Here is a 27,213-nt window from a genome sequence, read left to right as displayed (position 1 = left end):
AAAAAGAAAAAAATACTATAGAGTCACCAAATAGCTTATAGGATCAAGGTAATGTGTGTTGGAGAAAACCACAATAATGTAGATAAGCCCCCAAATAGGGCTAACAAATCCTATTAGCAGCTAAGGTGCTTGACAGAAAAAAAAAGTGGGGAAGATATGATATGCTGCCCTGTAGTATGAAGCTTTGGCATGCTGTCTTGTAGTATGAAGCATTGAGATGCTGCCTTGTAGTATGAAGCATTGAGATGCTGCCTTGTAGTATGAGGCATTGAGATGCTGCCTTGTAGTATGAGGCATTGAGATGCTGCCTTGTAGTATGAGGCATTGAGATGCTGCCTTGTAGTATGAGGCATTGATATGCTGCCTTGTAGTATGAAGCATTGGCATGCTGCCTTTTACTTTGGAGCATTGATATGTTGGCCTGTAGTATGAGGCATTGAGATGCTGCCCTGTAGTATGAAGCATTGACATGCTGCCTTGTACTTTGGAGCATTGACATGTTGGCCTGCAGTATGAAGCATTGACATGCTGCCTTGAAGTATGAGGCATTGACATGCTGCTTTAAGCACATGTAAGATCCACCCTTTACTAATGTACTGCAGGGCAGCACTTTTCATGCAGGGCTTGAAGCATGAAAATGGTGATATGTGTCCAAGACATAAATAGTTTATCTGGCAGCAGTTCCCCCACCCAGAATGCAGTTCGGTGAGACCCTCGTGCTCCAGCTGCCATGCAACCAGATCCCTGGAACCTTGCTCTCCCTGACAGCTGCACGGGCTCTTTAACAGCGGGTGACGTCACGGCACATGGCCGCCACGGATTGGCCCACAGAGCTCCTCCAATGGGCGGACGTGGCTGGCGGCCAGCTGCTGATTGCAGAGAGAGGGGGGCAGTGCGGGGTGCATGCTGGGAAGCGCTGCTGCTGCTTGCGGATAATATAGCAGAGCATCGCACCGTCTGCATGTCAGCCCAGCCTGCCAGCCACCTCTAGCCACAGGACACACCCTGCCTGCAGGGGGCCACACACCGCCTGGAGGTAGGTCTCAGCCATGGTGATATGCCAGCCCTGTGCCACACACACTGACCCACAGACTGGCACTCAGTCCCCTAGCTGTGCCAGCCTGGTGATGAGCAGCCCTGGGCATGCCAGCTCTTTCCATGTCTGGCTCAGCATTGTGGGGACAGTAGTCCAAAACCAAACCAGAGATGGGCAATGCTGGCACCACAGCTGCCCATGGTGCCCAGACAGAGCTATGGGGGATTCACCCCAGCAATATCTGGTGTGCCAAGAGCTAACTACTAATGTGCTACAGAGTCCAGGCTGACTATTGCTGTGCTGGCTATTTGCTGTTTTATTGCAAATGGATATAACAGAGAGCTGGGAGGGCAGGGACTGCTCTGTTTGTGGCCACTGGGACTGGTACAATGGACTAGTCTAGTGCATGGCACTCCAGGTGTTGTGGACTACATCTCCCATAATACTGATTATTGCATGCCAAAACTGAGAGCAAGGATAGATGGTTGTGTTGTAGTTGTCAAAATGAAGTCAGCGAGTGCCCCATGCTATTGACCTCCTGCTCCTCTGCATTTAGTGCAGGTAAAATAGCTGAGTAATGGAGTTGTTAATTGTATGGTGAGTTGCAGAATGTAGGCCAGAATGGCAAATATTTATTACCTAAACCAAGAATTCTGGAGAATTAACAAAGAAATGTAAAAAAATAAAAATAATGGCGGAGATATTTGCTGTTCTAACCTATGATTCCTCAATCCCTTTGTGAATTCTACTTAATTGATGGTTTAAGTAGAAGACAGCAGGGTTCTAAAACTAGCTGAACTGACTATAATTTTTTCCATTTCTTTCTTGGGCTAAGATTTGCATTTCAATTGTCAGTTTAGCTGATGTAATTATTTGGTGAATATTAGCTGTCATTTCCATGAAGGTTCCTACATTCTAGCATCTAAACATCCAAATGTGTGTGTGTGTGTGTGTGTATATATATAACTTGATGTGATTGTGTTTGTTATTACCTCATGTAGATGGCAAGCTCTTCTAATGAGAATGCTAGAGGAGCAGGTAAGAATGAAGAATTAACCCTCTATTGAGGGATTCATTTCCCAGTAGACCTTTTCAATTGCTCCTTGAATTGAATAGGAATGGAAGGATTCCACCAGGTTTTTAATATTAAATTTAAAAGTATATTGTACTTTTTCGGTAAAAACAAAAATGGTTAATGATTTAATGTTGGAATACTGGTCAAAGATTATAGGTCGCAATAACGTTTGGTTTGCTTTTAAATAATTTGTCCATTTTGGCCTAGATGTTGACGTTTTCAATTCTTCATGATTCCTGGTTACATAAATATATATTTTATATGTATATTTGTGGTTTTATTGTTTTCATTTTGTTCAGCACTACAGTGTGTGTATGTGTGTGTGTGTGTGTGTGTGTGTGTATATATATATATATATATATATATATATATTTTTTTTTTTTTTTCATAATCCTGACAAATGGGTATTCTGTCACTTAATATGTTCGCATGACCCCAAAATGGATTTAAAACAACATACAATGTAGGTATTAAAGCTAATACATGATGAATGTGAGATATTTATTTCTATATCCTCTTGTCTTCCAGAGACCAGTATATCCTTTGTTACATTGCATTATTTAGGTTCTTACAATTCGTCTCTTCCCATTCTACAACCCACATTATGAATATGTGGGTCAATACACTGGCAGGTCATATGAGACCTATTTAACTGAATGTCTAAAAATAAATAGTGCTTCAAATTTGTATTTTAGGAGACACACTACACAGGCTGCTTGCATAAAACTATGGTAACATTGTATACTTCAGTTTCCATTCGGAAATTATTTAATAAACTGCTGTTTTCTGCATTTGTGTTTTATTTAATTTTTGTGTGGAATATTGACCCTGGGTTTCTAAATGAAAACCAAAATGGAAATGCTCAACTATTTTGGCCTAAAAAGTAGCATTTATCTTGCCCCATTTCCAGTTAATTTAGTAAACATCTATAATATTCATTTGTCGGTGACCGCAGCTTCCTTATCTACTTCCATTAAATCTAGCAATTAATATCCTGTTTTGTTCCAGCTTGCTAATAAATACTTAAACAGCAGAGAGCATTCAGCCCATACCGTGACTCATTCCTAGCACTGGGACCAAATAGTACATTTAGATACCAATCAATATCCCAGTCATTAAGAATGTTGGTTTTATAAGTATAAGAAAAGCTTTTGAAAATTGGTGCCTGTTAATGATGAGCATTATGCACCATCATTATATAGTTGTATCTTACTCTGGGGAGGGGATAACAGAATAAACGGGAGCAGATGTAACCATATTTCCCAGCTCCTAGATTATTTATTGTCCTGCATCTCCTATGATCGTCTTGGAGTTCCAAGGATGTTTTTGGTTATCACCATGTGTACTAAAAATTCTCCATTCTATCTGTTTGTCAAAGGACACATTAATTCACAGCTCTACAGCTTTTGCTTCTATCTCCGCCCCTGGATTTTTTTCAGCATACCTTCCTTGTAGCCACGCTTGCCTAATTAGCTGACTTCCAGGAGGAGGTTCTGACTGTGGAAGATGATTTTAACACACCTGGCGACAAACTGCCTGGCCCAAGTGCCACACTGTATCACCGCCTACATACAATCCACAACTCACTGTCCTATCTGCATCTGGTGGATTTCTGCAGGGTGCTGCAGGGATTTTACATGTTACTCCACGGTTCATGGCACATACTCCAAAATAGATTATTTGTTCCTGTCCAGGAGTTCCATTCCCTGCTCCAAGATGCGGAGAATTTCAACATGGTCTGATCACTCCCCGGCATCCATCTGCCTATTCCGACCAACTGAGAGGATTTGGTGATTGAATAAGTCTGTGCTTCAAGACCAAGAAATTATCCAAGAGGTTACTTCCTCGCACACCAAGATATTTCGAAGACCACAATAATCAAGAAACTTCCCCAGTGATAATGTGGGAAGCCTTTGGGCGTTTCGCTTTGATATACTTGCGTTGTAAGAAGATTCAAGAGACAATCTTTAAAATAAAAAATAGCAGATCTTGAGACTAAACAAAAACACTATCTGAACCGCATTGTTGCACGCTTCTCTTGGCACGGCAGACACTATCCACTTTGGTCACTCAAAAACATTATTGCTTCAAAAAATCACAATACATGTTCTATGAACACTCCAACAAAGATTGGTTTTACATGTGGAAGAGACCGCAACTATTTCATACACTAGATTAAACCTGAAGCAAACAAACCTACCTCCTTTCCAAAGGAAATTGCAGCGTCTTTTCACTGTTAATATATCGACCTATACAACATACACCCTGAATTATCAGCTGCAGAGATGTTTTTACAGAACAGGAAGAGTTTCTGGCCCTAACAGGTTTTTACACACACAAATAGTACAAAGTATTTGGAGAAATTCTGCAACTGTGCCTATTTGCTTCCTTTAACACCTTACTTCACCAGGGAATGTTGGGAAGAGATTCCGTTACTGCACACATCACTATATTGCCCCAAGAAGTTAAGGCCCCGAGTTGTGCTTCAGCTATCTACCAATGTCACTGCTGTATTGTGATGTTAAAATCCTGCTTCTCATTTAAAAGAGGGTCTTTATTTCCCTTTTCTGCTCAGAGTGGCTTCATACCTGGAAGGGAAGCTAAAGCTAACACAATAAGTTTTAATAGCATGCCATTAGCAAGGTTATCACAATGTCGTTTGGTCCTCCTTTCTACGAATGCGGAAAAGGCTGTCGATTGGGTGGACTAGAAGTTTTTGTACCTAACCCTTCGTAAGATGGGAAAGGGGTAGAACTTCTGTAAACGGATCCGCGCACTAGACTCCGTTCCAACAGCAAAGGTGACAATTAACAGTAAGAATCAGTATATTTGTTGTAGAAAAGTGGATTACTAGATTTAATGCCATTCCATCAAAATCTCATAATATAGTAACGTGAATAGGCATTAGAGTAAATTGTAGCCCCAGCTGTTAAAGTGACAGGCTAAACACCATAACAATTATAAAACATTGTAGTGGTGATAGGAGACCCCTGGCACCACCCCCAAAATACACTGTACTTGTTATGTTTAGAGTGCCCCTTTAAGGTTCTTCAACAGCTGGAGCAGACAAAATGTGGGGGTTTAATTAAATACCAACAGGAGAGGGTGACTTATTTTTTTTTTTTTAAAGGAACACTATTTGGTCAGGAGCACATAGCGTTAAAACCACCATTTAGTTGGCTTGCCCCCTGTTAACCACTTTAAAAGGTAACAAAACTTACCTTATGTCCAGTGCCGTGCGAGTCCACTGGCCCTGCCTCCGATCTGCTTCCTGCTGATGTCATCTGAATTTATGATTTTTAGCCAATCCAATGCTTTCCCACAGGAAAATCATTGGATTAGCTAAAATCGGCAAGGAGGTGGAGCCGGGCCAAATGCCGGCTTGGCCAATCAGCACCTCCTCATAGAGATGCATAGAATTCAATCATCTCTATGAGGAAAAATCAGCGTGGAGACGCTGAACGGCAGCGCTGCGTGCTGTGCAGCACTGACCCAGGAAGCACCTCCAGTGGCCACTGAAGGTGTCTCTAGGGAGCAATGTAAACACTGCCTTTTCTATGAAAATACAGTGTTTACCTTTAAAATGCATGCAGGGAATGATTATACTCACCAGAACAACTACATTAAGCTGTAGTTGTTCTGGTGACTATAGTGGCCCTTTTAATTTTAATTTTTTTTTTTTTTTGTTCACCCTAGTGTTCAAAGAATGACAGAAGGGATCAGATTGACCTCAGCAGACCACTAACAGATGCACCTTATGCAAAGTAAACAGTCGCTTTTGTAACCAGTGAAATGTAAAACCTCTAATTTCATTACATTGTATCCACTCTCGCCCTTTATACATTTTTGGCTGGTGCAGGTTTCCATGGTGACATCTCTCCACTATGGATTACCCCAGTAGAAGCCCCCTGCGGTGCCTGGTTGGAGTTGCTTTGCTTGTGTTGTTGTTCTGTGACCCCGGGGCTGGCAAGCAGGAGCCATGTCAAACCTGCCGTAACCTGGTTTTCAACATTCATAAGGTAAGTGTTCTATTTTCTTACTGCATCTACATACTGATGTTCAGCATTGAAAAAGCCACGCTATGTTTTTGGTTTTTATTTGGTTTGTGTATTTGTCTCAGAGTGCTTGGTGAACAGTGCTCCGACTGCAACAATAGTGATCAGAATCCTTGGGACCTTTTTTGTCTATTTTCATCATCCTGGATTGCAAGGTGTGACAGCACTTGTACGGTGACTGGTGTAAGATAGAAGTTTAGCAGTATTTGGTTAAGCCAACATCTTTGTGTGGCTACTTGTGACAGGCATTCACTGGGAAAGGACATCACATACAGGGAGAGTGGGAGGAAAAATTCAAAGACCAGGAAGCGGGACAGGACCGAAATGAGGGGGGAATATACACATTGTGCAAATAGGATGCGGAATGGATGGTAAAGAAGTGGAGTTTAGTCACAACACATGACCATGTGATTTTAGCTTGTTTTCTTTACCCCTTAAGGACACAACTTCTGGAATAAAAGGGAATCATGACGGAATATTTCCGTCATGTGTCCTTAAGGGGTTAAAGTTATTTTGGCAGTAACGAACCTCAAACCATAAAATCGAACACCTGAGATCAAGCAGGGATATTAAATACGTATTAACCTGCAGCTGAACAAGTAAAATACAGACAGACATGGGGAATCCATACTGACAAATGAACGTGGAACACAGGGAAAGAATGCTTTGGTATGAACTGACCTAGGCAGGCAAGTTTGAAACAGTCAGATTCATAAAGTTTAATCTTTTTCACGGACACAATTCACTTATTGATTCGTGCTTCTTGGTTGTACCGTCTTGCTTTTTAGGGCATAGAGAAAACAGCTGGATTGAATTTTGGTGGAGGAAACACAGCATGGGAGGAGGAAAAACTATCAAAATATGAGACCAGGTAAACGGATTGTACATTTATTTGTTTATTATCTGTGCCTTCAGTGTGTGGTTTATGGGATCTGAGATTTAACTCCTATAAATCTGGCCCTTGTTTGGGTGAAGTGAGGAAAGCAAATTCCAAATAACAATTGATGGAGTGAAAACTTGTTTTTGTTTTTTGTTATTTAAGCAATGGCAGCGTGAGTTTCTTTATCTTATCAAATATATATATATTTTTTTTCAGTGACATATGACTATTTAAAATCATTCTCATTAATGTCTAGAAATGCACGGCTATATAGTCCGAAATATTAAGAGGAAATAATACCGTTACTGGATAGAACCAAGAGGTGAAGCGGGCACTATGAGCACCCTAGATGAGGGCGTGACAAATTTGCTTGGAATATAGGAGTCGACATCAAAAGCTAGGAACCATTTAAAAAAAAAAATATTTTTTTTAAACGGTTAAAGGGACCGTATAGTCACCTGAACAAATTTAGCTTAATGAAGCAGTTTTGCTGTATAGAACATGCCCCTGCCGCCTCACTGCTTAATCCTCTGCCATTTAGGAGTTAAATCCCTTTGTTTATGAACCCTAGTCACGCCTCCCTGCATGTGACTTGCACAGCCTTCCATAAACATTTCCTGTAAAGAGAGCCCTATTTAGGCTTTCTTTATTGCAAGTTCTGTTTAATTAAGATTTTCTTATCCCCTGCTATGTTAATAGTTTGCTAGACCCTGCAAGAGCCTCCTGTATGTGATTAAAGTTCAATTTAGAGATTGAGATACAATTATTTAAGGTAAATTACATCTGTTTGAAAGTGAAACCAGTTTTTTTCCCATGCAGGCTGTGTCAATCATAGCCAGGGGAGGTGTGGCTAGGGCTGCATAAACAGAAACAAAGTGATTTAACTCCTAAATGACAGTGAATTGAGCAGTGAAATTGCAGGGGAATGATCTATACACTAAAATTGCTTTATTTAGCTAAAGTAATTTAGGTGACTATGGTGTTCCTTTAAACTCTCCAACATAAACTGCAGGTGTTCTCCCAACGCGGCTCCCAATACCACACTTCAGCAGCTAATCTGCTTAAAAATACATTTAGTCCAGGTACTCGGCAGTGGAGTTGAAACTGGAACCATGGGGGGGGCGGGGCCGGACCGCCGAGCTGAGCGGTCGCAGGACAGCTCGGCTCCTGCCAAATTTGTCCTGCTAAGCCTTAAAAACGAGCCTCTGGAGGGGACAAACGACCACCAACTGCGACCCTCACTACCCACGGGCTACCGGAGCTGAGGTGAGGCTTGCTCCAGGGTGTTAGTCCCTCAGATGTGGGGTCCCTGCGGCATCAGGCGAGACCTTACATGGCGGTGAGTGGAGTGGACGGCCGCCACTCCACTATCCTGCCCATCGGAGCCCGCAAACCCGAGAAAACCGGCGGATCCGGCCCTGATCCCCCCCCCCTGGACCGGGGGGGTGATCCCGGTCCCCACCAAGCGGCATCACAGCCACGCGAAGAAACAGTGCCGCACCGACCGACAGACTTGGGGCCTAGATCAAAGATGGCGGGGGCCATGTGCACGGGAGCCGAGCCGCGGTGCCCGACAGCGGACTATAGACACAATCGGGCTTGATCTTAAAAGCGACTACTACCAGCAACTCACCCCCACACAGCAGCCACTAAGCCTGGAGACATGCTGGGCACTTGGCGCCAGCATCCCATAACGACGCATGGGATGCCGACGGGACTGCTCGCCCTTCATCTGAGCTGGGTGTCCACTGGGAGGATTCCTCCACAGCCTGCCATACCCCCAGGGAGAGGATTGAGACCCATCGGAACCCTGGGCCCACGATCCTGCTGATGGGATCAATGGCGAACAGGCACAAGCACCCATCAAGGCCTCAGGCCGAAGATAGGCGGTCCCTGGAAGCAGTGACACCACACCCCCAGACAGAAACAGCATCTAGGTGAACCGGTACAGGACTTTGAACCAGCAGGGACTCAAACTGATTCCAGCGTGAGCATGACAGGGGTACCTCACTAAGTGGACTGAGGGCTTTACAGGACACTAACAAACACGGGTCTCAGGTCCCCTATGGAGGCAGCGGAACGGGTGCGCATCGACCCAGGCCCAAAACGCAGCCCGGAATCAGGGTTTCCGCAGGAACATAATCGGACACATGTATAAGACCCCAGGAGCCACACGGACACGGTGCCACATGTCCCCGGGTATGGTACCGTGCAAATGTCCAAGGACTGGTACTGCCTTGCCTTATACCCTGTCAGGTTGTAGACAATCTTCATTGATGACTCTGTACTTTTCTTTTTATTTTTCTGTCTCGCTACGTTGCCTACATAAACAGGGTAGCAACACGGGGCTAAAACCCACAGACAGTCAGACCGCAACTATAACCACAGCAGGTAATCATATATACACAACACCTAGATCGCACCCTACAGTCTGCACTAGAGAGTCTCACAGGCTGGACACACCTGCGAGCATGGCCCCCCGTCTGACACGCATATACTAAATCTAGAAGTACCCTAGCCTAGCCACACACGAAAGCTTACCGCCTTCTCTAATAAATCTACCCATAGGAACACACTAGTAACGCTAAGCGAAGCTCAAAAGTTAACCTTAAACGTGCCGCACAATCTAGATCAAAACTCCAGCAGGTTAACTGCTAGCAGTGCCTGCCTAGCCTCTCTGATCGATACTAACTCATAACTATCCTAGATTAGAGGCGTATTAAACATGAACACTAGCATGACTATTAACACGTTTAACTTGTTAAGGCTTATTAAACATGAACACAAGCACGATTATTATTACGTTAAACTTGTTCGGGCACATTAAACTTGAACACAAGCATGATTATTATTACATTAAACTTGTTATTAATCTTCTGTAACGCTTAATTTAAAATATAAAAAAAACGAGGCTGTTATGCGAAGGAGATGTTGTACAACTATGCTCCCAACCTGTATGAGAACGTACATCCCTTTTTCTTCATTCTGTACCCCCCATAATTCATGCCTCAATAAAAGAAAGATTGACAAAAAAAGAAACTGGAACCATGAAGTCTCTTTATTGTCGAATCAAAAACTTAAATAGTCCCTCCTTTCTCTCACCTCTCTCTACCCTTCCCTGGAGCATTTATCATTTATCATTTTGTACATCTAGGGTGCATGAAATGTGTGATTTTATTTGTATGTCTACATAATGCTCAACTTTAAAAAGCATTGATTTCTATACGGATGAAATTAAGTATGATCATATGACATTGTATGTCTTTTTGTATACGTGACTTGTATAAAAATTCAAAATAGAAATATTTTAAAAGGGCCACATCTGATGCGTTCCCCACTTGGGAACAGAAGCAAATACAATTAACATGTATATTCTATAGTGAGCATTACGTGCATGATTACAAACGATGTTCTCATTTAATTTATTTTTGTGAATGGCTAACTGCAAAGTCTGGTTTTATAAGATTTTCTCTCTTGACTGTTCCAAACCTGAACTTGCAAAACAAGTCCATGTGTATGGGGTCAGGGAGATAAGTTGTTTGGTTTACTGATACAGAAGAAGAAAACCATTTTTGATGTCTTGGGAACATTACAAAGTTTATGATTCTATGTATTAAGAAACACACACATAATTTTGTGTGTGCACGTTTTACATATACATTGTGGAAGTTTTCATTACTTGTACCTGCATATTAACACACAGAGCAAATCATGTGCCTGCAAATCAATATATAAAACATGTGCGAACATCGAAGAGCTGTAGTTTCTATTCATTTAAATCTTAGAATGGGGTAAGCGTGATATTTTTAGACCGTTTGTGTTATCATTTTAAGTACCAGAGATTGCAGTTTCAGAATCTCTAACATCTGGCCTGGGATTTTCATGCCCTAGATCTTAAAGAGCATTGTGAGATTAACTAAAACATCCAGTGCTTCTGTAATCATAAAGACTTGAAAGATGTGTGTGTCCATTCTTGATTTATGTAGGGACTTGCAGATGGTAGGGTCAGACTTTTGAAAAACATGTAAATCCACGGATTACTCCTGATTGTATACATTTTACAGGATGGTGAAAGCACAAATCATCTCAAACTGGCTTTAGGCATGGCACTAGCCTCCATTTACTCCAATAGTATCTCATACCAGTAGAGTGCCTTTAGGGTGAGGTGGAATGACTGCCTCCTAGCATTTGTTGGTTATCCAGACAATTTGGATACTACATTTACAGTGGTAATTTTGCTAGGTTTACTATTCTATCCGGGTTATAAACTAAAATGAGAATTCAAAGTGAATTTCAAATGTGCGTTTAGAGAATTCTTACAGTTCTGTCCAAGTCCACTATGCTTTAAGTTCAGCTTCTCTGGCCTTATATGTGTATAATTCTCTTTGAATTCCCACTTTAGTTAATAGCCCTGTGTGTAATGTACCAAACGGCCTTTTAATTGATCCACATGATTTCTGTTTTTGGAACTTTTCAGAATCTGCTTGATTGGTGTTAAAAGTACCTTGCAAATAAAGTTTCTAACTATTTCAATTCTATTTCTATCATTCAGAAATAGCCACTCAGCAGGTGAATAGTAAATAAATGAATGAAACTATAATAATTGCTCAAATAAAAGGGCAGGTGAGCAATGACATTTGCATTACAGATTAAGGTAAGGGGGAGGGGTGGGGAACGCCATCCCCATGTGAATGTATACAGCACTCTTGGAAATGGTGGGTGCCTAGTATTATGCTATGGGGACTGTGCATACCTTTTCCTAAAATTGGTTTTAGAGGGTAAATAAAAGTCAGACCTAGCAATTCCTTGTCATGATATTAAATGGATCCCAAGGTTGGTCCTTGTTTGTGTTTGCATGGGAAATGAGGGGGCCATTCTAATAGCCCATTTTACTATTTTGGTGACAGAGAGGAGAGTGGGTCAGTAGCTGCCTCCTGCTCTGTTTACACTCACACTACCGCCTATGGTGTGGGGAAATAGGAGGAACATTTTCACCCCAAACTCCTGAATTAAGGCATACAGCGACAATGTAGCTCTGAGAGCCATTAATATTTACTGTAACTAAAATGCATACAGAGTGTGTGTGTGTATGCAATGCCTTGGCCTAGGGCAGGGGTGGCCAATTGTTTCTTCCCCAGCTTCTGAGGATCTAGATGTCCCAGGATAGCAAAGCAGAATGGGAGATAAAGCTGCCTCTTTAGCCATCTGTTCACGGTCTCCTCTAATTTAGTATTTTTGTTTCCCACTTCTTTTCTTTCTGATCAGTAAGTGGTGCTGTAGTATTACATTCTGTCTGGGAATAGCATGCAACTCTTCTAACAGATTGTTATGTATTTATTTTTTTGTGTGCATTCAGCGAGACACGGTTTCTGGAGGTGATCGAATCGGCTTGTGAAAAGTCAGACTTTGAGTGTAATGTGATGGTAGAGGCTAATGATGAGCACTTGGAGAACTGGTGGTTGAAGAGGTGAGTTACTACACTCTATCTGTCAAAAGGGAAATGCTTACAATGCTTGTTTTGTTTACTTAAATAATAGCATCTATTTAACTACAAATGCCAGATGTATTTAGGCCTCTCTTATCACATCTAATTTACATTTTAGGCAGAAGGAGAATCCTGACCTCTTCCAGTGGCTTTGCATGGACACACTGAAGTTGTGCTGCCCCGAAGGAACATTTGGCCCAGATTGTGCTTGTAAGTTGTCCATGAGTTGGTTATGGCACTCACGTACCCATATATTAACCCTCTTCAAGCAAACTACCACTTCAATAAACTCTAATAACCAAAAGATAAATAGGTGGGAAATATTCATGGCGTTTGACTGCTTCTGCTGTAGACTGAGACTGACCAACCAAATATAGTTATTCTTCAACATGCGAGCTACAATAGCTGGGAAGGACCACCTTTTGGCCTTCCTAGTTGTAGGTGATGGATTGGATACATTTATTTGCACCATTCTCGCTCTTTTTTTCCTATCACAGCCTGTCCTGGTGGTGCAGAGCTGCCTTGCAGTGGAAATGGGAAATGTAACGGGGACGGTACCCGATCTGGCACTGGGAGATGTGACTGTTATCCCAGCTATGGTGGTCCGATCTGTATGGATTGCGCAATTGGATATTATGAGCACGAGAGAACTGAGAGCCATCTGGTATGTTCTGGTATGTAAAGGGGAGATAGTGCATGTTCCACTGTGTTGTAAAGGGTTCTTAAAGGGACACTGCAAGGAGCATATACTGATCATTTTATAGATAATAGATTATGAAATATATATACCGTATATACTCGAGTATAAGCCGAGTTTTTCAGCACATTTTTTGTGCTGAAAAACCCCAACTCGGCTTATACTCGAGTCAGAGTCTGTATTATGGCAATTTGCATTGCCATAATACAGACTGGGGCTGTGGGGGCTGCAGAGAGCGTTACTTACCTGTCCTGCAGCTCCTGTCAGCTCTCTCCTCCTCCGCGCCGTCCGTTCAGCACCTCGGTCAGCTCCCACTGTAAATCTCGCGAGACTTACACTGGGAGCTGACAGAGGGAGCTGCACAGACCGCGCGGAGGAGGAGGGAGCTGACAGGAGCTGCAGGACAGGTAAGTAACGCTCTCTGCAGCCCCCACAGCCCCCCCACTGAACTACCAATGCTGGACCACCAGGGAGTAAGAGCCCCCCTCCCAGCCATATATCAAGCAGGGAGGGGGGACGAAAAATAAATAAATAAAATAAAAAATAAGATGAATAATAATTAAAAAAAAATAATATTAAAATAATTATAAAAAAATAATAATAAATAAATAATAAAATTGCCTACCCCCCCACCACTGCAACACGCACACATACACACTGCACTCACACACACACTGCACTCACACACACACTGCACTCACACACACACTGCACTCACACACACACTGCACTCACACACACACTGCACTCACACACACACTGCACTCACACACACACTGCACTCACACACACACTGCACTCACACACACACTGCACTCACACACACACTGCACTCACACACACACTGCACTCACACACACACTGCACTCACACACACACTGCACTCACACACACACTGCACTCACACACACACTGCACTCACACACACACTGCACTCACACACACACTGCACTCACACACACACTGCACTCACACACACTGCACTCACACACACACTGCACACACACACACACTGCACTCACACACACACACTGCACTCACACACACACACTGCACTCACACACACACACTGCACTCACACACACACTGCACTCACACACACACTGCACACACACACACACTGCACTCACACACACACACTGCACTCACACACACACACTGCACTCACACACACACACTGCACTCACACACACACACTGCACTCACACACACACACACTGCACTCACACACACACACACTGCACTCACACACACACACACTGCACTCATACACACACACACACTGCACTCATACACACACACACACTGCACTCATACACACACACACACTGCACTCATACACACACACACACTGCACTCATACACACACACACACTGCACTCATACACACACACACACGCACTCATACACACACACACGCACTCATACACACACACACACACACACACACACACACTGCACTCATACACACACACACACTGCACTCATACACACACACACACTGCACTCATACACACACACACACTGCACTCATACACACACACACGCACTCATACACACACACACGCACTCATACACACACACACACACACGCACTCATACACACACACACACACACACACACTGCACTCATACACACACACACACTGCACTCATACACACACACACACACACACACACACTGCATTCATTATACACACACTGCATTCATTATACACACACTGTAAATAAATATTCAATCAATATATTTTTTTAGGATCTAATTTTATTTAGAAATTTACCAGTAGCTGCTGCATTTCCCACCCTAGTCTTATACTCGAGTCAATAAGTTTTCCCAGTTTTTTGGGGTAAAATTAGGGGCCTCGGCTTATATTCGGGTCGGCTTATACTCGAGTATATACGGTAAGTGAAATCTCGGAATCTTCGTTTTGCTAAGTTTTCTCTGGAATCTAACCCATCTCTTCTGATTCTCATTCAAACCGGGATCTGGCTCGGATCTTGTTCTATGGAAGTAGTAAGACGATCTGTGTTTGACTGACTGACTACACAGAAATACACACTCCTTTCTGATAATAGTCCTAGAAAGTTACACTGCACATGAGCCTTGTGGTGGACAAATGCAGGTTCCCATGATGACACATAATTGGGAAATGGTGGGAAATGCTATTTCTAACACTAGGCTCTGCTGCAGCCCACCCTTTTAGATATGTGTGTCTCCGTGTGCAGCTCATTGGGCGTATGTGATTTAGGCTGATGCGATATTACGGTCAGTGTGATTTAATCGTGAGAGAGTGCAGCAAACTAAGGGTGCATGTGTGACAACTGCTTGTAATCACCATAGTTAAGCTCGTCAATTTTAATTCTGATGTCATATTCAGTTTAACTTTCAAAGTACATCTTTTATGAATTTCTTCCAAATTAGATCAGGGAACAATTATGGGAGAAAATTTAATTTTGAATAATTTTAGCATTATATTCTGCACATTTCCCTCTTTATAATTTTGATGCCCAATGTATAAACCAAGTAAAAGTAAGACATCCGGCTAAAACACCATTAAATGTAGCCATCGTTCACAGACCACTAGTGATTAGTGTAAGTTCCTGAGGTCACCTACCATTTGGTGGGTACATAATGCATAAACTATGTGACCATGTGACAGTTTGTAAAGTCTGAATTTTTGTATGGTTTCTGCTGTTCAGTTCTGTGTCTATACTTGCAGAGTGCCACAAGGCATGCAGCAAATGTGTCGGCCCTGACAACGACCAGTGCATTCTCTGCAGGAAGGGTTGGCTTTTACATGACAATAAGTGTATAGGTAAGTAGCCTCATTGGTCTGAATCTGAATTTTCTGAGATATTCTAATTTAAAATATTTTTTATTATTGAAACTCTTCAGCTGCTTCAGCAGATGAGATACGCCTGTTCTAAAGTACAGAGTTGAGATGGGTGGGACGGTCCTGCGCTATACACAGGCCTTCTAGTGGAGTGTTGCAGCACCAAAATAGGTAGGGCATATGAATGGAAAAAATAAAATGCTGCAACTGAAAGTAGCCCTACATATCAGGCCACGCCAGACCATGGGGGGATTTCTGAGATATTTTTATCCACTATAAGTGTATATGGCTAAGGCAGCAGATGTTTGCTGGATCAAATGTATTTATTTATTTTTTTAAATCTAGAAATTTAAAGGGCCACTTTCAGCACTCAGATCACTTCATTTCAACAGTGGTCTAGTTGCAGTGACCCTGACATTTTTAGTCCTGCAATGTATAATACTGCTGTTTTGTAGATACGGCAATGTTTTTTTTGAAGGACGTAAATATCCTGACATCTAGTGGAGGATATCAGTCACTGTGCTGGAAAAATGGAAAGTAAAACGTGTAGTGTTCTTTTAATGGCATGTTATTTTTTTGTTCAGACACTGCTTGGCTCCACTCAGTTTGAGTATCATGACATCGGTTTCTATATTTGTACGTTAATTTATGTTCTCTATGTAATCCCCAATTTCTAGAATACCATTTTGATCTGCCATGCTTCTAGCATAATAAAATGTTGTTAACAATATAATTATATCCAAAGCAATGGTTCTACATTTGGCACTGGGTCTCCGTAAGAGTACTGAGTATTTGTATGAATTTATCTTTCAGACATAGATGAGTGCGGCACAGAATTGGATCGATGTAAATCTAACCAGTTCTGCGTTAATACTGATGGATCCTATGAATGCCGAGGTCTGTACCCATCATATTGTTTGTTTATATTCATGTAATTAAGTGAAAACTCTAAAAGGGATTGTATAAAATACATCAAATGAAGAAAAAGCTAACATTACATGTATATAACTTCCTATAATATGGCATCTACACTTTCAGAGTGAAACGTTATCGGTCTGTAAAGGAGGATGAGTAATGAATCAAAAATAGTGCCTTATAAACCTCCAGAGATTGATTATACACATGACGAGATTATAGAGTTTGCAAAAAGAGGAAAAAAAAAAAAACGGACCACACTCCAGTCATGTGAAAATGCAGGTGCTTAACTGGACCAAGGGCCAGCACCAGCCCCAGGGAGTAGATATCGGTGGTAGAAACAGGATCCAGGGACTCCAAGTATTTTCAATTGTATTCATTTGGACACTGCAATGTTTCGACCCCTGAAAGGGTCTTTGTCAAGCTTGACAAAGACCCTTTCAGGAGTCGAAACATTGAGGTTTTCTCACTTATCCAAATAAATACAATTTGAAGATAATTGGAGTCCCTGGATCCTGTTTCTACTGCTGAGATTATAGAGTTTGTCTTTATCAAAAATTACCTGCTTGTAAACAAAATGTGTGCTCCAATACCAAGATACTGATATAGTTATTTAGACATCCCACAACTCTAAAAGTTACATTTTAACCCTTTGTATTGTGCGCCTGTCAGGTGTTTCCACTTGTTCATTTTCTAATAAAGTAACAACAGAGACTTTTATTATTTTTATTTTTTATTGCAGTAATTTCCTTCAAACATTGGGTCTTTAGTAAGAATGTTTCTCAATGGTTTTCTTTCACTTTTCTGGTTATCTTTTTGTCTCTAATTTCAGACTGTGACAAATCATGCATTGGCTGCATGGGATCAGGACCAGCCCGGTGTAAGAAATGCAATGTAGGGTATTACAGAGATGGGGCCAAATGTCTTGGTAAGATTTGCTGTACAAATCACAACTGCTTATATATGTGTGAGGTTTTGTATAGATTTAATTACATGATCTGCCCTTACACAAACACTAAAGATTGACCCTATTACAATACTCAAACACTTGCACTAACCATAGCCTAAAATATAATGTAATGGAATTTAAAATACATTTAACTGTGAACCACGAATTCGAGGACAATACTACAATCTCGGGGTTGTGAGGACCTTTATAAATCAGTTGATCTTCACTTTACTGTTTATGTATTTCTTTTCTGTTTCTGCACCATATTTTCTTACGAAATTAGATATATGGATAGCGTTGACTCCCCTTTTTAATTATATATTATATACAATGAATGGAGATAATTCTGTCTATGGCCCAGGCTGTCTAAGAATGTGTATCAGAGATAGTGTGGGAACTTGTATGGTGTGTACACAAGCAGATCTGTGATATTTTATCCCGAAAATCATAATCTGAATGTCAGCGCTTACTGGATATACACAGAGTACAATTCAGTCCACTGGTATCACACGCTTCTATCATATATAAACTATAGTGTTTAACCCCTTAAGGACACATGACATGTGTGACATGTCATGATTCCCTTTTATTCCAGAAGTTTGGTCATTAAGGGGTTAAGTAAACCAGAAATACAATGTCTACAGTGTTGAAGTCATACAATTAATTCCCAAATAATACTTGTGTATCCACATAGGGTTATTTACTAAAGTAAGAATCCAATGTGAATTTCAAATTTAAGGCAACAGTTCCGGAACGGAAAGCATAGCTGAATTAAATTTTCTAGTTCGGCTAGTTTGACCTTTAGTGAATAACACCGTATGGGAATTTCTATAGATAAATAATTTGGAATGTTTTTCTAATAGTACTGAATTATTTAAAAAGCTTAGTAAATCAAGGCCATAGGTCTGTTGGATAATATTGTCTATTTTATATGTATGTGTGTATATATATATATAATATATTATTATTATTTTTTTTTTTTTGGGGGGGAGGCTATTTTTACCTTAAATTAGAAATTCACCTTGAATTCACTTTGAATTGTCACTTTAGTAAAATAATCCTGTTACCCCTTTCTTTGAAAACTTTCACGGTCACGATTCTGTAAGTTTCCAAAGAACTCGAGCACCATAGTTTATAGTACCACTGGTGATACCAGTAGGCTTATGGCATACGGAGATCTTTTGTGCAAATGACATTTTCAAGGTTCCTTAAAGAAGAAAAGTAAATTGTGTTATTCGTGTAAAAGCACTCAAATATTTTTACTCTTCCCTGTGGATATATTAACCATTCCATGGATCAGTGTTTTTCAGCCAGTGTGATGTGACATTGATTTTTAGGCTTGTACAAGGCCAAAGGTCCTTAATATTGTGTGTGTTTCTTTTTATTAATTGTCAGTAGTAAAAAATAAATGAACAGAATAAAAAAAATGAGAATTTAGTTAAATCTGATTCCTCACTTTTTTGTTTATCCTCAGATATTGATGAGTGTGATACTGAACTGCCAAAGTGCAAGGGTTCCAATGAAGAGTGTGTCAACACACAGGGCAGCTATAACTGCGTGTGTCAGAAGGGCTTCTCCAGAATTGGTGGTATGTGCAGAAGGGACAAAACCGATGGTGAGTTTTGCCTATTGCTTCATTTTCAGGTCAAGTCAACAGTGTTTTTATCTACTTTTGTTTTTGTGTGTGTGTATAATGTTTTCATTTTTTTTCCCTTTCTCCACCTTTACAGATGATGCTGAGAAGGGCCTTTTTGAGGACATCACTGATGATGAGATTGTGGTTCTGCAGCAGATGTTTTTTGGAGTTGTGATCTGTGCCTTGGCCACACTAGCTGCAAAAGGAGATATGGTTTTCACTGCAATCTTCATTGGCGCTGTGGCTGCCATGGCCGGGTACTGGTTTTCAGAAAAGAGTGATCGGGTCCTTGACAGCTTTATGAAAGGAAGATAGCTTCTCACGGTCTCCCATTTCATGTCTGATGGAACATTTGCACCAAACATTGCTGAAAAGGGAGAAGTGTATAAAACCGGGTCACCAAAGATCTTATTTCGAGCCTGCTTTGAAACAAATACCTTGGATGATGGACGGTGATTTCCAGACTTGGCTTAGTTTAAGAAGACATGTTTATCCAGCTTATTGGATACTGTGACACCATTTAATGAGGTCCATCAGCTATGGATATCTATATAAATACGACGGTCACTTAGTAGACAGACACAACAAAAAGATCTTTGAGAAGGAGACAACGAAACGTCCCTGCCGGCGTATATTTTAGTTTTTCTATTATTTATAATCTATTGGCATATGTAGTTATAGGATCATGTAAAATTAAACCTTTTTTTTTTTTATCTGTCCACATCACATCGTACAGTTAGTAAGTTCATCATGCAAAGACAAACTAATTGATACAAATAACTATGGATAATCTACCAAAGCATTTATATATTTAAATAATGGAATACTTGATACACTGGAATATACTTGTACAGGTTAACCCTGGCTTATTGTCCATTCTGGCATCTACAACTCAGTAGATAAAATGAGTTTGGTGGTAACACAATTACACAAATAGTTGTTGGTTGTAAACAAGATGCTAGCCTTTGGTTGGACCAGGTCTAGGAAATCATTTGGACATCTAGGTGATGTGATGGCTCTTTTAGGTTTTTGGAAAAAGAAATTGCAACTGATAATGTCTCTTTGATTAAAATGTAATTTGATGCTCCTGGGTGTCTCATTCTCTAGACTAGGTGTCCTCAAACTTTCTAAACAGGGGGCCAGTTCACTGTCCCTCAGACAAGAATGGGGGCCGGACTATAGTTTTAAAAAAATTTTTTAACGAATTCCTATACATACTGAAACAGACACATAGACATATACAGACACATACTAACATACATGCATGCAAACAGACATACATATAAACACATACATATATTGACATACATACAAGCACATACATAGACACACAGATATACATACTGAAATACATACACATACTGAAATACATACACATACTGACATACATACACATAGCTAATTTTTCTTACTTTTTTGCAGGGGGGTGGCTGTGACTGATGGGAGTCGGCGTGGCTCTTTCGTCCTCACGGCCTGTCTCTCTTTCTTCACGCGAGGAGGGAGCTCAGAGAAAGCGACCGCTGGTCACTTCCTCCCAGCACTACTTGCGGCTGCAATTTTTTTAAAGCGGCCCTGTCGCGCAATTGCATGGCCGCAGCGCTGACCGGGCTCCTGAAGCTATAGGGCCCATTCAGTGGCCCTAAATGCTTGGGCCGGGTTCAGGACTCTGGCGGGCCGGATGCGGCCCGTGGGCTGTAGTTTGAGGAGCCCTGCTCTAGGCATTAACCTAGGAAGGGTTTCATTAGAATTGAGTAACTGGTTATCTTTATTTCTGGCTTCACTACATATGGTGACAAATTGTTATTCTAGCACAGAAAATGTGAGCCTTGGGCATTCAGTTTACTAACCAGTTAGTCTCAGGCTTTGGAATTAAATATTATTTCTAGAATTTTAGAGGTGTACTGGATGGCAGCTTTGGGTGATATCCATCCTTTGCTAGAATAAAATATGGTAAATTGTTAAATTTGCTATTTTTAGCATAAACAAATTGCTGTTTGACAATGCAATTCAAACCAATTCTGCTTGCAAGTCCAAATGGTGGAATATTTTGTAGAACTACAACTTCAAATATGCAATGCTAACTCTGAACACTATCACAACATTGCATGTTTGCCATAGCCCTACACTTAACATTGACAGTGGCTTAGAACTACAGTGATTTAAAAAATATATATTATATATATCTGTAGTTCTAAACTCAGATTGTCAGTTAGGCCGCTAGAATGCAAATCGTTGGCTGCCATATATTATGTTGTCCAAACTGTGTGTTCAGTGTGAAAATATTACATGGACACCTTGGGACGAGCTCTCTCCTCCGCAGAAACCGTGTACAAGCGTAAAGGTTCTGATTTTGGTCATCCTTGCAGTTAAACCATTTCAGTCAGCAGCTGGTATCTTAGGAGCACAACCATTATTTATCTTAACTGTTACCTCTGCAGAGAAAAAATATAACAATGTAAAATTGCAAATGGCCACCTTGCTGGCATGAAAAACATATTGTAAGCGAAATGCCTGTGTGCATCACTTTCATTACTTCATGTTTTGTTTAACTTGTCTTGTGTTTATGCTTCTGAGAATATTTGTGCCTAAATATTACCCATGCGTCAACTGTTTGTTTGATTTAAGTTAGCCTGTATCCCCCGATGTGGCACTCAATGGGTTAAATGCTCTTCATGGAGGATCAAACTATGCACATGAGAACCCTCCATGTTTGAGCGTGTTGCGTGTCTTGGGCATAAAGTGTGTTTTCCACATAGCAGTTATTGAATTATTAGGTAACACTTGGCACTGACATGGTGTGAGCTACGTTACCCATGACGCCAACATCTGTAGTGCCAAGCTCTCAATGCATTAATGGATTATATATTGTAGAACATACTCTGGTATATTCTGCTGGACATGTTGCACTATATCTATTTTACCCGTGTTTGTGTTTTTTTTTTTTTTTTTGTGTGTGTTTAATTGTTATTTAATGCTTTTATGAGAATACTTGATGTATTTTAAAAAGTTAAAGAAGAAAATGCAAGATGTGTAGAAAAGGGAATGGGTTTATTTACATATCACTAAAAATGTAAAATAAAAAATAATTGACTCCCTGGTGATCATTTCATTATAATTCTAAGCTCTGCCTGCCCTATTGTGCTAGTATTTGTGGAAGACTAAGTTTGGAGTTGCAAAATTTGAACCAAAATATGAGGGATAAATTGTCCCTAAAATATTTGCTGTTTCTGTTGGCTTTACTGTTTTTTTGCAACAACTCATGATTTATCATGGTGAGTTATCAGCGATTTTAAAGGACAACTTTCACCTCAAAACAAATTTTAATGTAACAAACTTTTCATCAATTTTGAAAGGATATATTTCTTTGTTTTTGATGAAGTACGTGTAAAGAAATGAGAAACTCATCTCTAATTTTAGTATATCATACCCCTTCAACTTTGGTAGCCAGAGAAATGGGACACTGGTTGGAGGGGCTAGCTGGGTCAGAAAATTGCACCACTGACTCCACCAAAGGGTGGACATACCCAGAAGGGGGTCGTGTCCCCTAAATTAAATGGACACTGTAGTCACCAGAACAACTACATCCTCATGTATTTTGTTTGGTGAGTATAATCAGTCCCTGCAGGCTTTTTGCAGAAAACACTTTTTGTTTTCCAGAGAAAATGTAGTGTTTACATTACAGCCTAAGGACACCTCCACTGGCCACTCCTCAGATGGCTGCTAGAGATTCTTCCTGGGGCTGTGCTGCACAGTGTGCAGCACTGCCATTCCGTGTCTCAATCCTCTGCATGGAGATACCGAACTTTCCTTTTTAGTTACCAACTGAATATAATGCTTTTTGGCAAACTAATTCATGCATGTTGGCAAACTAATTCCTCACCTCTAGTTAAGGTCTTTGGCTGATAGAGGGCAGTTTCAAGTGTACTCTGTGTACTTTTGAAATATCCCATTAAAGGAATTCACTAGGTACTATAACCACTTTGTCTCCCCTTGCTCATTCCCACTGCTCAATGTCAAACTGTTCTCTATTGGTTAGACACTGAATGAGGGTCCCTAGGTGATTGTAGTTTCACCCCCAGCTGGATGGTCTGATTATTACCAATCCATACAAGCAATGTGCGGTTTTCACCCACTGCTGCTCAGATTAACGTGGAAGCATTGGCCTGAGCAGCAAACTGTTGGTATACTTAGCCCTGCAAGTGTAATTATTGCAGTTTTTTTTATAAACTGCAATAATTACCTTGCAGGGTTAACTCCACCTCTAGTGGCTGTCTACTACACAGCCACTAGAGGGAACTTCCTGCGCTATAGCACAGATTATCTGTGCTAGAGCGCCGCTGGACGTCCTCACGCTGTGTGAGGACCTCCAGGGTCGCTCAAATCCCCCATAGGAAAGCATTGAAATTCGTTTTCAATGCTTTCCTATGGGGAGACCAAATGCGCATGCGCGGCATTGCCGCGCATGCGCATTAGGTCTCCTTGGCCGGTGGGCGGGATCAGTCTCGCCAACCAGCCGACGGAGTAAGAAGGAGGAGCGGCGCGGAGGAGGAGACAGCGACGAGGTAAGTGACTGAAGGGGTTTTCACACCTTTCAGTAACCGGTGATTGGGGTGTAGGAGGGAGAGGGAACCTCCAGTGCCAGGGAAACGGATTGTGAACTAATTAAGATGCCTAGAGTGTCCCTATAAGTAATAAGATACATCATTACTCTCCTTTTTGGTCAATGATTTATGTTTCTTTAATGAGGTATTGGGGTTTAAAATGAACTGGTTTTTAGTACTGAAAACATTTGCTGCAAAATTTGCCATTTGTGCAGTGAGTTATCACAAAACCAGGAAGTCAAGCCTGACCCTATTTTGTCTATTAGATTGCTGAACGTGTATTCTATAAGCTTAACCTAGCATACACTTTGCATCTAATGTATACAGATACCTGCAGGATCCCTTTAAGTTAAACCACATTTTCTGCATTACACAATCAATAATTATTGTGCAATTTCTTTTACTTTGTAACTGCAACTAATGTACTTTGAGTATTTTTGAATAAAGGGACACTATAGGCACCGAAAAACTTTAGCTTAATGAAGCAGTTTTAGTGTATAGATCATGCCCCTACAGCAAGCATGTCAAACTCAGTCTGGCACGGGCCATATAATAAACAAGGTTTAAGTTTATGTTTAAGTTAAATTATTTTAAAAAGTACAGTATAAAAAAAAAAAAAACCCTAGCATCCCCCTCCACTCAACCACAGCACCCCCTCTACTAAATCCCAGTCGTCGTCCCCCTCTACTAAACCACAGCACCACCCCCTCTACCACCCTGTGCCAAATCTGATCCTCCCGTTAACACACACAGACAGACACATACTCACAGACACACATACTTTTCTTTATTGCTCCCAACTTTTTTGAGCGGGTGTGGGGTCTCTCCTTGGGGTCCTTCTATCTGCTCCTCACTGCTCCCTCGTGCAGTTTAGTGATGCCAGGTGCTGGAATATGCTGGATCAGGAACTCTGAGCTCCCTCGCCTCCCTCCTCCTCGGCCGGTTAAGTGTTAGCAGAGTAAGCACCTGCAATGTGGGGAAAGCAGGTGCCTATTCTGCTATAACACCAGCATGTACTCGCGGCTCAACGGGCCGCAAGTTTGACATGCTTGCCCTACAGTCTCACTGCTCAATTCTCTGCCATTTAGGAGTTAAAGCACTTTGCCTATACTAAACTCACCTCCCTGCATGTGACTTGCACAGCCTTCCTAAACACTTCCTAAAAAGGAACTTGGATATGTTGGGTTCCTATACTGTATTAGACATTCTGTTTAATTTAGAATGTATAACCTCCTGCTCTGTTAATAGCTTTCTACAACCTGCAGGAGCCTCCCTTATGTGATTTAAAATTCAATTTAAAGAGCAGGAGATAAAAAAATTCTAAAGCAAGTTGACATGTGATTGAAAACCTAGGGCTAGGGCTGCGTAAACAAAAAGATTTAACTCCTAAATGGTGGGAAATTGAGCAGCAACATTGCAGGTGCAAACTGCTTCAGAAAGCTAAAGTTGATTTGACGCCTATAGTACCTTTTAAAATGATTGCTATTACTTCAGAAACACTGGTTAATTCAAAAATTTGAGAATAGTGAAAAAAAATTAACAAGGGGACTGAACACTAAGCAGAACTGAAAAATAACTATAGAATTTTCTGTTTTGGCTACTACATTGCCCTTAAAATTGCAATTTGATCGTTTCTCGGTTTGGTGAATACACCTCACTGTCTTTTCAATGTGAGTACACTTGAATGGCTAGCTTGTCAATTTTTGTCTGACTTGTTAATTGTGCTAATCAACTGAAAGGAGAGGGCTGTGTAAGAACTCCATTGCATTTTGTGCATGTTTAGAAGCATTTTCTGTTTGATTTCTGACCATATTTATCATCTCAGGAGAATAAACCTATTTAAATGTTTTAACCTCAAATGGCCTTTTGTGTAGTTATTTGTTGGAGACATTGAATGAACAACGAACGAGCATACAGTTAGCTTTAAGACTTCCGATAATGATGAGATGAATTTGTTGAGGTATTCCTTTAAGAGGAATAAACTGTATATTCTGTTTGTGCTAGGTAATGCATTTTTTTTTGTTCATTTTCTTTTTTTTTCTTCTCATCATTGGTATTTTTTTTTAATTCCATTTAACTCATACCAATAATATGAAGAGAAAAAAAATGCATAACTTGACATACTTTTTTCTGCCACCCCGTTACTGCAATGGATGACAGCAGAAGACCACCATATTTGTAGGTGTTTTGTTATTTTTCTTTAATTTAAAACGCCTACAAATATTGTGGTCATCCATTGCGGTAACTGGGTTTCAGAAAAATAATCCATACACAACCATAACCACTTAAGCTCATGATAGTCGTTATGGCGTGTATGTACCATCCAACCCCAACTCCCCCAGTTTACTTTTTCAATCGGTTTGGGGGATGGGAGAAGCAAAAGCAATGCTACTTCATTTTCTCTCCTCTACTTTATCAAATGTTCCAGTTTCGTCCACACCTTTTTCATATTCCAGTTTCATTTTTAGAAGGTGTACTAATTTCACATTGGTACTTTTACGCTGTCTTGTCACTGACAAAACAAGCATTTAAAAATAAATAAAAATAAAAATGTGTATATATTTTTTTAATACTAAACAGGAACTGCTGCTTCTCTTAAATTGACAGTTCCTTATCTCACACAAATAGATGCTATTGAAGTGGTTAGAAATACAGCACCTATGCGTGGCATCATGGGGTTAATGTAGCTTAGCATTAAAAACTACACATTCTAAGGCTATAAAGTTTCAGATAAGCAAATAAAAGTTTGAGTATGCATTTCCACTTATATACTACCACTCTGAAAATGTTGTTCTCTGTCCGTTATTATAATGCAGAAAACAGTCACAATCTATTTGTTAAAGATCTAATCTTTAATAAAAATTAAACATTGGAACATTCTGTGGCCATTACCGCTGCTTTCCAAATCTCACCGAAAGGAATGGGAAGAAAAAAATGTTTTTCCTAAACAAATAATCAGAATTCCTAGTTTGTGATCTCTTCATTTTACTAGTTCATAATAAAATGCAAACAAATTGATACTAAGGTTTTCTTTTTAATGTTTATCAGGG

The 27,213-nt window shown here is 40.6% G+C and overlaps 1 protein-coding gene across 1 annotated transcript; it reads left to right on the top strand.

Annotated features, from left to right (window-relative positions):
• The first annotated feature begins 893 nt into the window (after positions 1-893).
• Positions 894-22,616, top strand: CRELD1 (cysteine rich with EGF like domains 1). The gene is made up of 11 exons (XM_063426723.1): positions 894-1,036; positions 5,971-6,130; positions 6,955-7,037; positions 12,403-12,513; positions 12,650-12,741; positions 13,029-13,205; positions 15,949-16,044; positions 16,876-16,959; positions 17,810-17,905; positions 19,401-19,541; positions 19,657-22,616. Exons 2-11 carry the CDS (start codon positions 5,996-5,998, stop codon positions 19,875-19,877), a joined length of 1,236 nt encoding a protein of 411 aa, XP_063282793.1. The 5' UTR covers positions 894-1,036; positions 5,971-5,995; the 3' UTR covers positions 19,878-22,616.
• Positions 22,617-27,213: the final 4,597 nt, after the last annotated feature.

This window comes from Pelobates fuscus, chromosome 7 (assembly GCF_036172605.1).
Source record: "Pelobates fuscus isolate aPelFus1 chromosome 7, aPelFus1.pri, whole genome shotgun sequence".
NCBI lineage: Eukaryota > Metazoa > Chordata > Amphibia > Anura > Pelobatidae > Pelobates > Pelobates fuscus.
The sequence above is the reverse complement of the archived record's forward strand: the minus strand, read 5'-3'. Positions and strand labels throughout refer to the sequence as shown.